The sequence below is a fragment of the Leptodactylus fuscus genome, chromosome 3 (genome assembly GCF_031893055.1).
Source record: "Leptodactylus fuscus isolate aLepFus1 chromosome 3, aLepFus1.hap2, whole genome shotgun sequence".
In the NCBI taxonomy this organism is placed as follows: domain Eukaryota; kingdom Metazoa; phylum Chordata; class Amphibia; order Anura; family Leptodactylidae; genus Leptodactylus; species Leptodactylus fuscus.
The window spans coordinates 22,910,070-22,925,300 of record NC_134267.1 but is presented as its reverse complement, the minus strand read 5'-3'; the positions used below and the strand labels follow the sequence as shown (position 1 = coordinate 22,925,300).

The 15,231-nt window shown below is 47.3% G+C and overlaps 2 protein-coding genes across 2 annotated transcripts in view; one reads left to right on the top strand and one right to left on the bottom strand.

The window, feature by feature from the left end:
- The window catches only part of LOC142196879 (calpain-13-like), a 347,930-nt gene that overhangs the window by 8,113 nt on the left and 324,586 nt on the right, over positions 1–15,231 (bottom strand). The window lies entirely within an intron of this gene.
- LCLAT1 (lysocardiolipin acyltransferase 1) overlaps positions 3,512–15,231 on the top strand; it is a 66,650-nt gene continuing 54,930 nt past the window's right edge. Inside the window, exons 1-3 of the mRNA XM_075267242.1 lie at positions 3,512–3,665; positions 11,567–11,735; positions 13,682–13,880. Of these exons, the coding sequence (XP_075123343.1) occupies positions 11,571–11,735; positions 13,682–13,880 (364 nt within the window). The 5' untranslated portion in view covers positions 3,512–3,665; positions 11,567–11,570. The remainder of the gene's footprint in view (positions 3,666–11,566; positions 11,736–13,681; positions 13,881–15,231) is intronic.

Here is a 15,231-nt window from a genome sequence, read left to right as displayed (position 1 = left end):
GCTAGTCTACGGACAAGCTGTGTGAGCAGAGGGAGGGGGCGTTCCTCCCGGCTCCACAGCACAGCGTGATAGGCGCTGCGAGGCAGAAGGACGTATCTGGCTAATGGTCAGAAACGCCCTTCTGACCATAGAAGAGCCACAGTACCGGGCCGTAAGCTCTTCACACCGGGCACAGATCGGGAAAGCCGACAGTGCGCTGAATTCAGCGCACTGTCAGCTTTCCAGCAGTATATAACACTGCATGTGCCCGGATATGGTGAAAGGTCCTCTTTAAGCAAAATAGCCTTGATGCTTAGGAACGGTATAGAATACTTTTTTCCTTCACTCGTCCCTTCAGTCATGCCTTGGAAGAATTTGGTGGACATATGTGACTATACAGGTAAACATGCTATGGCTTACTAGCACTATGGCTATGTTCATACAAAGGGGTGGAGTTTCAATAAAAAATACCACCTAAGGTCCCACAGGCCTGAAACGCCGCGCTAAAGCGCTGCAGGAACAACCACAGTGGGAATGCATCGAGGTTCTTCCTGCAGCGCTTTGAACAGAAAGTTCACAGAGTTTTCCTCTGCGGACTTTCTGTTAAAATTATATCTACGGGCAGCGTGTCTGCGGTTTTAACCGCAAAGTGAGCATGTGACTCGCATGAATGCCATCCACTTTGCATGTACTGTATAACGCCATGATTTTTCCCATGGACAAATCGTGGTATTTCCCCGACCTTAGGCCCCCCACTGCAGAAATGCAGCTTTTTTTGTTTCAGATTTTGTTGTGTTTTTTTCAGCCAAAGTCTGTAGTGGATTGAAAAGGAATGGAAGATATAAAGGAAGCTCTTAGGCCAGTGATGGCGAACCTTTTTGAGACCGAGTGCCTAAACTGCAACCCAAAACCAAATAAATTATCACGGAGTGCCAACACGGCAATTTAACCTTAAAACTCTGTGGGTCCACAATTGCGGACCCACAAATTACAGTCATGTGACTGGGGCTTTACAGATCTTGTACTGAAAGGTAAAGGTCTCTGCATTCTGTACTTTTAAACAATTAATTTTCACTATTTACATCGCACAGGATCTGTTTTATAGTTTACCGTGCAATGTTATTACATCCTGTACTAATTTCACGTCTGCTATAAAACAAATACTGTGTGATATACATAGTGAGGGGACCCCACACAGTACAATCTGCCCCTCAGTGGCCCCCCACACAGTACAATCTGCCCCTCAGTGGCCCCCCACACAGTACAATCTGGCCCACAGTGGCCCCCACACAGGATTATACCTGTATACTCCACAGTAGCCCCCTCCCACACAGCATGAACTGGTCCACGGTAGCCCCCTCCCACACAGCATGAACTGGTCCACAGTAGCCCCCTCCCACACAACATGAACTGGTCCACAGTAGCCCCCTCCCACACAGCATGAACTGGTCCACAGTAGCCCCCTCCCACACAACATGAACTGGTCCACAGTAGCCCCCTCCCACACAACATGAACTGGTCCACAGTAGCCCCCTCCCACACAACATGAACTGGTCCACAGTAGCCCCCTCCCACACAACATGAAATGGTCCACAATAGCCCCCTCCCACACAACATGAAATGGTCCACAGTAGCCCCCTCCCACAGAGCATGAAAGATCCACAGTAGCCCCCTCCTACACAACATGAAATGGTCCACAGTAGCCCCCTCCCACACAACATGAAATGGTCCACAGTAGCCCCCTCCCACACAGCATGAAATGGTCCAGAGTAGCCCCCTCCCACACAACATGAACTGGTCCACAGTAGCCCTCTCCCACAGAGCATGAAAGATCCACAGTAGCAGCATAAAATGGTCCACAGTAGCCCCCTACCCGCACAGCATGAAAGTCTACAGTAGCCCCCTCCCACACAACATGAAAGGTCCACAGTAGCCCCCTCCCATACAGCATAAAATGGTCCACAGTAGCCCCCTACCCACACAGCATGAAAGTCTACAGTAGCCCCCTCCTACACAACATGAAATGTCTACCGTTGCCCCCCTCCCCTGACAGTGCAAACACAATATAGTTACCTGAAGAGCTGCCGGGTGTTCTCTCTTCTGTTCACTGCGCGCGCTGATGACTTACGTCATCACGCCCGCGCTTGTTCAGAGGTCACACTCTGTAGTCAGTGTAGGCCGCGTAGTACGCGTGGCCTACACTGAGCTACACTGACAGCTTTCAGCTGGATGCGCATTTGCACAACCAGCTGAAGGCAGCGATCGCTCACTAACGGGGAATCCTGCATCGGATTCGCCGTTAGTGAGCGATCAGGGCGACAGCACGCGTGCCAGCAGAGGGGGCTCTGCGTGCCCTCTCTGGCACGCGTGCCATAGGTTCGCCATCACTGTCTTAGGCTAAGTTCACACGCAATAGCATATTCCGGTGCACTGCCATTGAGAAAAATGGCACCGGAGTGTGCGCAGTAGCTCTGGAGGGAGCGCTACTGTGCACGCGCCGGATTTCAACCAATCAGATTTGAACTGCCGGAAGAGGATGAAGCCGGGGAAGAGCTAGGACCGGAGGGCGTCACCGAAAGAAGAAGAAAGAAGAGGTAGGCGTGCCAGAAGATGATGTCGGACCGTGGAGGACCGCCCAGCGTGCACGTCCAGGTATGATTTACATATGTTTTTATAGTTTTATTTTAAAACGGGAGGGGGGTTTAAAATAAGATTAGCGGTGCCTGAATAGCGTTTTTAAAGGCTATTCACGCATATGTGGGGCTCATACAGCATAATTTTCCTGATAGAGCCCCTTTAACAGAAATTCTTGTATTTTTTCCATTCGTTTTGTAACCGATCTTGAATTGGCTCAAAAAACTGCAGCAAAATCTGCATCAAAAGACGTTGCGTTTCTGTAACGTGGGGCCTCAGTCTAAGGGGTGCATCAATACGTGGCCCTGAGCCCATAAAATATACCACGGCAGATAGCGGCCCCCTTACAGATCACATATTGGGCCACAGGAGCTTCGAGTTACTGAGGTGAATGTGATGATATTCGTGGTCCCCTCATGTGAGCTGAGCACGACCTACAAGCGCTGCTGTTGCCCTGATGACAATATCATTGGGCCACAGTCACCAAATCACTGGAAGTGGGCTGTTGTGACTAGCCACCGGCCTGTTTCTATCTCTTCCTGCCTCCATAGAGGTGACTATTATCCACCTCACACTATGACGTCACTGAGATGATACAGCAATGTCAGGATCTAATATTCTCCCATGGATACGAATCCTCCGCCATATATAGCAGTAAGAATATCCATTATGAGCTGTGAGGTGAGAGAAACCCAAGTGTGCGCCCACCACTAGTGACGTATCACCATTAGTAATACACGGAGCGCACAAGCGCCAGGCCCCGCCCCCTCCTCAGACATCACCTCACGGTTTCCCGCTTCCGGATGCCCCGCCCACTCCTCGTCCTTACCTCACATTTCCCCGCCTCCTCAACTGCTCAGACGTAAGATGTTCTGCGACGTGGTGACGTCATTCAACTCCGAGGGGTGGAGCGAGCAGAGATCCGCTGCTGGTTAACTCTTTCCTACCCGGAGCGTGTGTCCCTTGATGGGGTCATCAGTGTGCTGCGGGAGGAGGCCGGGCGGGGGCACACCCGAGTGATACAGAGCCGGGCACACCGGCGGCAGCAGCAGGTGACCCGACTACTTCTTATCTGCCTGTAGTGTGAGGTGTATTATGTAGTGGCCGGTGTCTGTGTATATGTCATATCTGTACAAGATGTCATCAGAGAACCAGCTTATATACAGCTAGTGACATCATATAATCCTCCAGTATACACAGGTATATGCAGAGTGACGTCATATAATCCTCCAGTATACACAGAGTGACATCATAATACACCCTAGTGACTGCACCAGCAGAATAGTGAGCGCAGCTCTGGAGTATAATACAGGATGTAACTCAGGATCAGTACAGGATAAGTAATGTAATGTATGTACACAGTGACTGTACCAGCAGAATAGTGAGCGCAGCTCTGGAGTATAATACAGGAGGTAACTCAGGATCAGTACAGGATAAGTAATGTAATGTATGTACACAGTGACTGTACCAGCAGAATAGTGAGCGCAGCTCTGGAGTATAATACAGGATGTAACTCAGGATCAGTACAGGATAGTAATGTATGTACACAGTGACTGTACCAGCAGAATAGTGAGCGCAGCTCTGGAGTATAATACAGGATATAACTCAGGATCAGTACAGGATAAGTAATGTAATGTATGTACACAGTGACTATACCAGCAGAATAGTGAGCGCAGCTCTGGAGTATAATACAGGATGTAACTCAGGATCAGTACAGGATAAGTAATGTAATGTATGTACACAGTGACTGCACCAGCAGAATAGTGAGCGCAGCTCTGGAGTATAATACAGGATGTAACTCAGGATCAGTACAGGATAAGTAATGTAATGTATGTACACAGTGACTGCACCAGCAGAATAGTGAGCGCAGCTCTGGAGTATAATACAGGATGTAACTCAGGATCAGTACAGGATAGTAATGTATGTACACAGTGACTGTACCAGCAGAATAGTGAGCGCAGCGCTGGAGTATAATACAGGATATAACTCAGGATCAGTACAGGATAAGTAATGTAATGTATGTACACAGTGACTGCACCAGCAGAATTGTGAGCGCAGCTCTGGAGTATAATACAGGATGTCACTCAGGATCAGTAGGGTATACATTTGGTTATTGTACTAGCTGACAAACTCTCCACTGCTGTATCTGTATATTTGGCACCAGCAGAATGAAGCCCATAGATAAATGTTAACCTTTGCACTGAGGACATTATGTGGCGGTTCGGGCCCTTGTGTCTCTCCCCATAGTAGATTCCAGGGTGCACGTTAATGATTAATGTGCTTCATGCTGAGACTTCAGGTACCCGGACACTGTGGTGTGAGGCCCGGACTACAGCCAGGGTGAGATGTCTCAGGGCAGGACATCTTCTTATAAGTCACATATGCAGTGAGTACACAATGTGGAACTCTGGGAGTGAGGTTAAAGGAATTGTCCAGTTTGGATGAATTAGGAAATAATTTACATCGGTTATAAGTGAGGTGGGTGGAAGTCCAGTGATTGAGTGATTGGGATTTCCCACCAAGTACATGGCATCGGATGCCCTCCCTGCTGTCCACTGAGTCAGCCACATGTATGCAGTCACTTTCCGCAACATTTAGTACGAAGGCTTAGTTCATTTTCCCACAATATGACCAACCTTGAGAGCCCCATTAATTGATTTTGGGGTCCTCTGTTTTTTACCTACATTGTATTAGCAGAGTGCGGAGCTGTAGTAAGGACCTGTACTTGCTCTGGAGGAGCCGTCACATCCATGTCCTACACAGATGCCCATGATCCCAACAGTGTGACTTAGACTCTCTTCTCCCATTTGGACATAATATTTAATCTCCTTAGTCTCCCATCTGTACTTACGTCTTTAACGTTTCGTCTACGTTCACTGACGTAGACTTCGCTTCTGGCGCACAGGAGTGCTGGCGACTCTTACAGGGAACCTGCGGGTGTTTTACTGTCCCTAATCACCCTGACACATTCCCCTTAATACGGCGCAGTTGGTGATGGCGAGGGAATGGATAAAGACTGGCGTACAGAAGACCAGTCTTAGTACATCCCCCCTCTATTGTGTATATGTGAATATATTCTTAGTCAACAGATTTCTTTAGTGCTGTTGCTGTGCATGGAATGACGGTCCTGTGCGATGTTGTAGTATCCATTTATACATAGGTGTGAACCTAGCCTTAGAGAGTTACACTGGCGCGTGCAGTCACCCTCACTGTCGACCCCACAGGGCCAAACAGGAGGGGCTAAAAGAAAGCATTCCCTGGTTTTGTGCAGTCACATGGTTCATCACCTGATCATTCTGAGCCAGTCTACATCTCTGCAAAGGATCATGTGATTCTGCCAACAGTTATTGCTGTTTTTGAGTAATCGTGAACTGCGTGTCATCTGATCATTTTTAAAGCTTCTGAGAATGATCGTGAAGTTCTATTGAAGTTGGGAAGGGACCTGTTGAAGTTGGGGAAGGGACCCGTTGAAGTTGGGAAAAGGACCTGTTGTAGTTGGGGAAGGGACCTGTTGAAGTTGGGGAAGGGACCTGTTGAAGTTGGGGAAGGGACCTGTTGAAGTTGGGGAAGGGACCTGTTGAAGTTGGGGAAGGGACCTGTTGAAGTTGGGGAAGGGACCCGTTGAAGTTGGGGAAGGGACCCGTTGAAGTTGGGGAAGGGACCCGTTGAAGTTGGGGAAGGGACCCGTTGAAGTTGGGGAAGGGACCCGTTGAAGTTGGGGAAGGGACCCGTTGAAGTTGGGGAAGGGACCCGTTGAAGTTGGGGAAGGGACCCGTTGAAGTTGGGGAAGGGACCCGTTGAAGTTGGGGAAGGGACCCGTTGAAGTTGGGGAAGGGACCCGTTGAAGTTGGGGAAGGGACCCGTTGAAGTTGGGGAAGGGACCCGTTGAAGTTGGGGAAGGGACCCGTTGAAGTTGGGGAAGGGACCCGTTGTAGTTGGGAAAGGGACCCGTTGAAGTTGGGAAGGGACCTTTTGAAGTTGGGGAAGGGACCTGTTGAAGTTGGGTAAGGGACCTGTTGAAGTTGGGGAAGGGACCTGTTGAAGTTGGGAAGGGACCCGTTGTAGTTGGGAAAGGGACCCGTTGAAGTTGGGAAGGGACCTTTTGAAGTTGGGGAAGGGACCTGTTGAAGTTGGGTAAGGGACCTGTTGAAGTTGGGGAAGGGACCTGTTGAAGTTGGGAAATGGACCTGTTGTAGTTGGAGAAGGGACCTGTTGTAGTTGGATAAGGGACCTGTTGAGGATGGCAAGGGACCTATTACAGCTGATATGTTGGAAGTAGGTGAAATGAGCAAGTGCAAGGGCCAAATTGTGATCACTAGTGGACTTAACATCTTAAAAACTGGCAGCTCTTGTGGGTTGCGACTGGTATGCCATGGTTAATATCCAAGAAAGGACAAATGGTGATCCTGTGACCCATGTGTGGGGAATAAGACTAGCCGCCTGGTCCGATCCAGCAGAGGATACATTTCTGTAAAACATTCTGCAGTCTAGGAAGGATAGGTGTCGGTGCACACAGGGCATTGCAGGCGTGCGTAATACAGTTTTTTTTGTCTACTTTGCGTCCTCCGACAGTGATCTGTAACCTGCAGTTGTCCAGGTGCGTTACAACTACAACTCTTTGTCAGGCTATAAGTTGTTAAACCTCACTGTGTGTGGCAATATCCTTTACACAACCCCAAATGGCCTGCAGATTGGCACACGCCTGTCCTCGCGAAGACTGACTGCCTATAGCAACGGCTAGCACGCCCAGATTCCGATTTAGCAATATCCACTGAGATGTGTTGGCCGAGATCACAAAGCCCCTGACCATCGCTCAGGTATCACTCCCATGATGAGGTAAATGATCGCTATACCTGGCTTGCCAAAAAAAAACAACAACTATGCAAATTGGCAGCAGGTAGGCGCGGCGCCGTATCTCCAGTAGTGCACCTGCCAAGATATCCCGAGGCTGGGCTTCTATGTAGATCAGATTAGATGTAATGACAAGGTTTGTGCTTTTTATTGCATGTGGCAGGGATTATAGTAATTATACTTCGTTTTTCTGACTATTTTATACTCGCCCTATAATTACTTAATAGTTGTATATCGGGCATCGCAACGTTACGACAATAAAGCCAGCGACGCGAGGGAGTCAGGTGATTCATCCTTTGTTCAGATCCTATTTTTGCATTTCCGCACGGAACAGTCGTTCTAATTATTGTCTTATTTATAAAGCGACAACTAATTTATAAAGCGCCGCGAATGACGGTTTACGAATAGTGAATCTAGAGGGGGAGGAAGTGTGGCGGGCGTTTGGTACACTACTACATTTCTGCAGGAACACCGCTGGTCTACAACCTGTGGTTCTCCAGCGGTCGCAAAACTACAACTCCCAGCATGTCCTGACTGCCTGTGAGGCCAAAGAGCGATGTGATCGGTGTTAATTGTAAGGATTCGCGGATACTCTCTTAAAGGGAGTGTGTCGCTAAATCCCGGCTTATCACCCCACCCTGGCAGATTGATTCATGGCACCCTAACCTCTCTATTAGGTTAGTGTTATTAGGCCCTTTGTGAATCGGTGTCTCCTTTGCTGAAATGTCACTGTTTATGTCAGCTCTTTGGAGCAACGAGGGCGCCGCCATTATCCAAAGAGCTCATTTGCATATAGGAAAAAAGGCAATATTTTGGCAACTGAATCTGTGATTCACAAAGGGAAGAAAATGTTTGATTCAGGTGACAGTAACCTATCAATCTGCAGGGCTGGGGTGATATGCTGGTTCTGGTGACAGTAACCTATCTGTCTGCAGGGCTGGGGTGATATGCTGGTTCTGGTGACAGTAACCTATCTATCTGCAGGGCTGGGGTGATATGCTGGTTCTGGTGACTCTAACCTATCTATCTGCAGGGCTGGGGTGATATGCTGGTTCTGGTGACACTAACTTATCTGCAGGGCTGGGGTGATATGCTGGGTCTGGTGACACTAACCTATCTATCTGCAGGGCTGGGGTGATATGCTGGGTCTGGTGACACTAACCTATCTATCTGCAGGGCTGGGGTGATATGCTGGGTCTGGTGACACTAACCTATCTGCAGGAATGGGGTGATATGCTGGGTCTGGTGACAGTAACCTATCTATCAGCAGGGCTGGAGGGATATGCTGGTTCTGGTGACACTAACCTATCTATCTGCAGTGCTGGGGTGACGTGGGGTATAGTGACGATAACCTATCTATCTGCAGTGCTGGGGTGATATATTGTATTTTGCTAACAGACTCCCTTTATATCCATACTCCTCTCCAGGGAGAGGCAAAATAATGTGACTGGCTGCTCCACTTAGATGATTGCTTTTGTCCACCACCTATCCAAACTTTTGGTCCTGACCCGGGGCCGAAACGCAGGACACATCCTATACCTGTCTGTTTTGCAGCCTGGACTGACTGAAGCAAATCAGTAGGCCTATGGAGACACGAGCTGCACACGGATCTCATCCATGTTCCTTCTGTACATGTTTCCCATACACTTAGCACAAGCCTGTAGAGTTAGTAGCGGTATGGATATAGTAAGCCTGGCCTATTCACAGACACCGCACAGATCAGCTGTTGTTCCTATGTTTGGGTGCCGGAGGCTGCTAGTGAATGGGCAGCTTGTGCGGCACTGCCTCTATTCAAGTATTAGGAACATTGCTCCAAATCCTGGGAAGCCCCAATATTCATTGGACGAGGTTGCTGCACCCCCACTGTTATTTGAATAAGAACAACATTATAGGTGCACTAGTAGCCTCTGGCACCCGGCTGCTGTAATAGCTGATCTGTGCAGGCTCCGGGTGTCAGCCCCCATAGGTGACATACTGGTGTCCTGTGTAATAGATATTTCATTGGTGTGAAAGAATGATCTGAGGCTGTAAAACCACTTCCAATGATCTCTCTCCGAGCGGTCCGGAAGTCTTTGGCCCTGACAACTATGGTGGCGTCCTGTAGGGGGCGCACATGTCCAGAAGCCATTGTTTTCTATATTTCTGCGGTGGCTGTTTCTATCCTGTAATAAAATCTTATAGCTCATTATATAATGGTAATTATGGCTGATCGTACATAATTACTGTGTATATACACTCGGGTAGATACTTAGTATGTGCCAATAATACGGTGCCTGCTCCGCCCCTATTTCTGGGCCCTGCGCAGGCGATCGCTCAGGATCCCTCAGACCATTCACTTTAGTCTGTGACTACAGATACCCCAGGGGATTATCCATTTACATGCTGTTTGGTGGAAAACACAAACTAATTTGAGACAAGTGCATCGACGGAAATGTCATTTTGGGTGGAGTACAAGTAGTTGGAGCCAATCCCAAATGTGTCTTGAGGCTTCAGTAATCCTCTGATTGGCATGTGATACTGGCAGCACTACAAGGGATATTAGGTTTTACTGCCGCACACCCAAGAGCCGTCAACTGGGGGGGTATTGTGGAATGGAAGGTAAGTATAATGGGAAGTATAATGGGCCCTGCTGTGACTGCTGGACAGTGAACAAAAGAGAGGGTGTGGATACCGGAGGGTGGGTGATACTTGGGGGGCAACAGGGAGGCGTGCTCCTGACTGCTAGGGTGAGGAGGAAAGTCACCGGTTAGGGGGTAGAGTAAGGTGCTGTTGTGGCTTTAGGCAAAAAGCGGTGCACTGCTAGGACTACAAGGGGCAAAGCACCGATGACTCCAAGTGAGCACCATGGAGCTAAGTATAAGGAGGACGGGGAACTTGAAGGAAAACTTTGCTGGTTATTGACTCCCCTCCAGATCCATGAACCGAGGCTACATTGTGGGATTTACGTATTATAGTAAGTGGGCTCTGCTGTGACTGCTGGACAGAGAGCCGAAGCAAGGATGTGGTAGCCAGGGAAGTAATGCTAGGGGAGCAAGAGGGAGGCAGGCTCTTGGCTGCTGGGGAAACTGGGGTGGATAAAGGTGCTGTTTGTTGAGCACTGCTAAAACTATGAGGGGGAAGGCACAAGTAGTCAGAAATTGTATCAGGTATGGATTGCAGGAACAACAGTGGCATCTATGAAAGTGTGCACCATGATAGCATGGAGGTCAGTGTATGGAGGAGGGAGAACTGCTGTGACTACTAGGGAGTGTCTTTGCTGGTCTCAGTTACTGCCAACACTTCAAGGAAAGCTCAGTTGTTACTAGGTGGTAAATGTAATGGTATACAGTATGTACCGTGCTGTGACTACTATAGTGAGGGCAGAGGCAAGGTGGTTCAGATAGCTCTGCTGTGACTACAGGCAGAGAAGTGACTACAGGAAGGAGAGAGAGACTGCGAGAGACAGAGAGACTCTGTGAGAGACGGAGAGAGACTGCGAGAGACAGAGAGAGACTACGAGAGACAGAGAGAGACTGCGAGGGACAGAGAGACTCTGTGAGAGACGGAGAGAGACTGCGAGAGACAGAGAGACTGCGAGGGACAGAGACTCTGCGAGAGACAGAGAGACTCTGCGAGGGACAGAGAGACTCTGCGAGGGACAGAGACACTGCGAGAGACAGAGAGACACTGCGAAAGACAGAGAGACTCTGCGAGAGACAGAGAGACACTGCAAGAGACAGAGACACTGTGAGAGACAGAGAGACTGCAAGACAGAGAGACTCTGCGAGAGACAGAGAGACACTGCGAGAGACAGAGAGAGACTCTGCGAGAGACACTGCCAGTGGGACTATTTTTTTTTTTTAATTAAGAGCAGCAAAAGTTGCCCCGATGTCGGGTATCTGAGTTGTTGGTACAGTCACTAATTCCCAGAGAACCCCTTATGTATATAGCGGGGCCGTCCAGTCTCTGCTCTCTTATTTAGTGACGTTCTTCAGTTACATTAGTTATTCACCAACTGAATCCAATTCCTAATCTGCCACATGCTGCCACTTCCACGTTGATGCTCTTTACTGCCATAACGTGTATTGTTTGTGCTGACTCTTCCCTTTCTCCAATGTTTCAGAGCCATGGTGTCATGGAGAGGGGTTTACTTTGTCTGCTCTCTGTTTCTGGGAAGTTTTTTTGGGAGCATTTTCATGCTCGGCCCATTTCTGCCTCTGATGTTTGTGTCTCCGAGCTGGTATCGGTGGCTGACTGATCGGATCGTGGCAACGTGGCTGACTCTCCCCGTGGTAAGTCCATAGAGTGGTGCGTACATCATAAACTGCAGTAGTCAGGACCAGTTCTGATAAAATTTAATGTATATAGTGACTGCACCAGCAGAATAGTGAGTGCAGCTCTGGAGTATAATACAGGATGTAACTCAGGATCAGTGCAGGATAAGTAATGTAATGTATGTACACAGTGACCGCACCAGCAGAATAGTGAGCGCAGCTCTGGAGTATAATACAGGATAAGTAATGTAATGTATGTACACAGTGACTGTACCAGCAGAATAGTGAGCACAGCTCTGGAGTATAATACAGGATAAGTAATGTAATGTATGTACACAGTGACTGTACCAGCAGAATAGTGAGCGCAGCTCTGGAGTATAATACAGGATAAGTAATGTATGTACACAGTGACTGTACCAGCAGAATAGTGAGCGCAGCTCTGGAGTATAATACAGGATGTAACTCAGGATCAGTACAGGATAAGTAATGTAATGTAATGTATGTACACAGTGACTGTACCAGCAGAATAGTGAGCGCAGCTCTGGAGTATAATACAGGATAAGTAATGTAATGTATGTACACAGTGACTGCACCAGCAGAATAGTGAGCGCAGCTCTGGAGTATAATACAGGATGTAACTCAGGATCAGTACAGGATAAGTAATGTAATGTATGTACACAGTGACTGTACCAGCAGAATAGTGAGTGCAGCTCTGGAGTATAATACAGGATGTAACTCAGGATCAGTACAGGATAAGTAATGTAATGTATGTACACAGTGACTGTACCAGCAGAATAGTGAGCGCAGCTCTGGAGTATAATACAGGATAAGTAATGTAATGTATGTACACAGTGATTGTACCAGCAGAATAGTGAGTGCAGCTCTGGAGTATAATACAGGATGTAACTCAGGATCAGTACAGGATAAGTAATGTAATGTATGTACACAGTGACTGTACCAGCAGAATAGTGAGCGCAGCTCTGGAGTATAATACAGGATGTAACTCAGGATCAGTACAGGATAAGTAATGTAATGTATGTACACAGTGACTGTACCAGCAGAATAGTGAGTGCAGCTCTGGAGTATAATACAGGATGTAACTCAGGATCAGTACAGGATAAGTAATGTAATGTATGTACACAGTGACTGTACCAGCAGAATAGTGAGCGCAGCTCTGGAGTATAATACAGGATAAGTAATGTAATGTATGTACACAGTGATTGTACCAGCAGAATAGTGAGTGCAGCTCTGGAGTATAATACAGGATGTAACTCAGGATAAGTAATGTAATGTATGTACACAGTGACTATACCAGCAGAATAGTGAGCGCAGCTCTGGAGTATAATACAGGATAAGTAATGTAATGTATGTACACAGTGACTGCACCAGCAGAATAGTGAGCGCAGCTCTGGAGTATAATACAGGATAAGTAATGTAATGTATGTACACAGTGACTGTACCAGCAGAATAGTGAGCGCAGCTCTGGAGTATAATACAGGATGTAACTCAGGATCAGTACAGGATAAGTAATGTAATGTATGTACACAGTGACTGTACCAGCAGAATAGTGAGTGCAGCTCTGGAGTATAATACAGGATGTAACTCAGGATCAGTACAGGATAAGTAATTTAATGTATGTACACAGTGACTGCACCAGCAGAATAGTGAGCGCAGCTCTGGAGTATAATACAGGATAAGTAATGTAATGTATGTACACAGTGATTGTACCAGCAGAATAGTGAGTGCAGCTCTGGAGTATAATACAGGATGTAACTCAGGATAAGTAATGTAATGTATGTACACAGTGACTATACCAGCAGAATAGTGAGTGCAGCTCTGGAGTACATGATGTATAGAAGTATTGTAATGTACAGTATGGATACAGTGACTGATTATACATATTATAGCTATATATCACCTGTCTTATTATAGCTATAATCTTTTCTGTCTTCCTTCTGCTTCAGGCTTTGCTGGAGTTGGTATTTGGCGCCAAAGTGGTTATAACCGGAGATGGTTTTATTCCGGGAGAAAGGAGCGTTATAATAATGAACCATCGCACCAGACTGGACTGGATGTTCTTATGGAATTGCTTATTACGATACAGTTACCTCAGGCTGGAAAAAATCTGCCTCAAATCCAGTCTTAAAGGCATCCCAGGATTCGGTACGTGGCTTTGTTAATGTTTCCTTGTCATTCACATAACCCATTTATACACACGCCTTCATATTTATAGGGGCGGGCCGTGTAAGGTTATTTTATACATCGGCTGATCCTTTAATACTTTCAATGTTATAAACCATGAACTAGAATATGTAATATTGTAAAATCTGTAATAAAACCAAATAGATTTTACAATTTCCCATGATCCCTTTAGTTGTGTGTTTTCGCGTCCGTCGTCTTTAAATTTGAGACTGAGCACGTCCCTGGCCGGCGGGGCTTTCTCCTCGGCTCCTCTCCCATCTCCAGAGTCCGGCCGCGTTTGTAATCCATTTTGTCTTAAGTAGAACTCAGGTGACAGATGTAGAAAACACAGGATGTGAGGCGCGGGGCTCTGTTTCCGATCTTGTTATACGGGGACACCGGCCAAGAGCTGCAGAGAATTACTGTTCCTTAAGATGCCAAGTGAGCGCACTCCTTGTGCCATAAACTGGGGCTGTCCTTATTGAACCTCACTATCTCTGTTTGCTGTCAGGGAATGAAAACAGAGGAGTGCAGCAGAGCTTGGTACAGGGTCATACAGTATATTCATACCAAGCTGTGTCTGCGCGAGGTGGACATAACAGGACGGGGATTCAGATATGTGAACGTTTCCATGGACTGACAGCAGCCAAAGATCTGCTAAGCCACTTCAGATCTTAGCACAGCGATGAATCCTAAGACATAATATGATATCATAGTAACTGGTTAGAACTTGCCCAGTTTAGGACTCCCCCAGTTAATAGAGAGACCTTCTGGTTCTGTTCTGCATTACCCACCCCAATGATATGAATTGGTACGGTGTAATACTTGGTTTGTCCTGTGGTGGCACTGCAGGAAAACTGAACACTTGCTGCCAGGTTTCGCCACACATAGCTGTGGGGAGTGGGTATGGTATTTCTGAAATATCCGCCATAGTCACGCTTGGATGTAAAGCGAACAGAATCCTAATGGACGCCGACTATAGGAATCTATATATACTGTACACAGAGCAGATATACAAAGTGCAGAAGCTTTAGGGTTATGTCTCTTTAAGAAAGATTCTTTGCTTTCTTCATTCTCCTCGCTCTCTTGTTTTCCTCTCTTTCTCCCTTGTTGTTTGTTTTCTTTATGCCAAAATTCCAGCAGATTTTCCCCTTTCCTCCCCAATCTTCCCTCGTGCAGTCATCAGCTGGTTCTGCTAGATTGCAGCTGGAACGTATTTTACCTTTAATGGTCAAATGAAGAGTGCGTGAAATCCATGAAATCCCAGAAAGTTACTATATAAGGTAGAGGCCATGCAGCGTGTTGTGGTCAGTGCATTCCTCCATGACATATA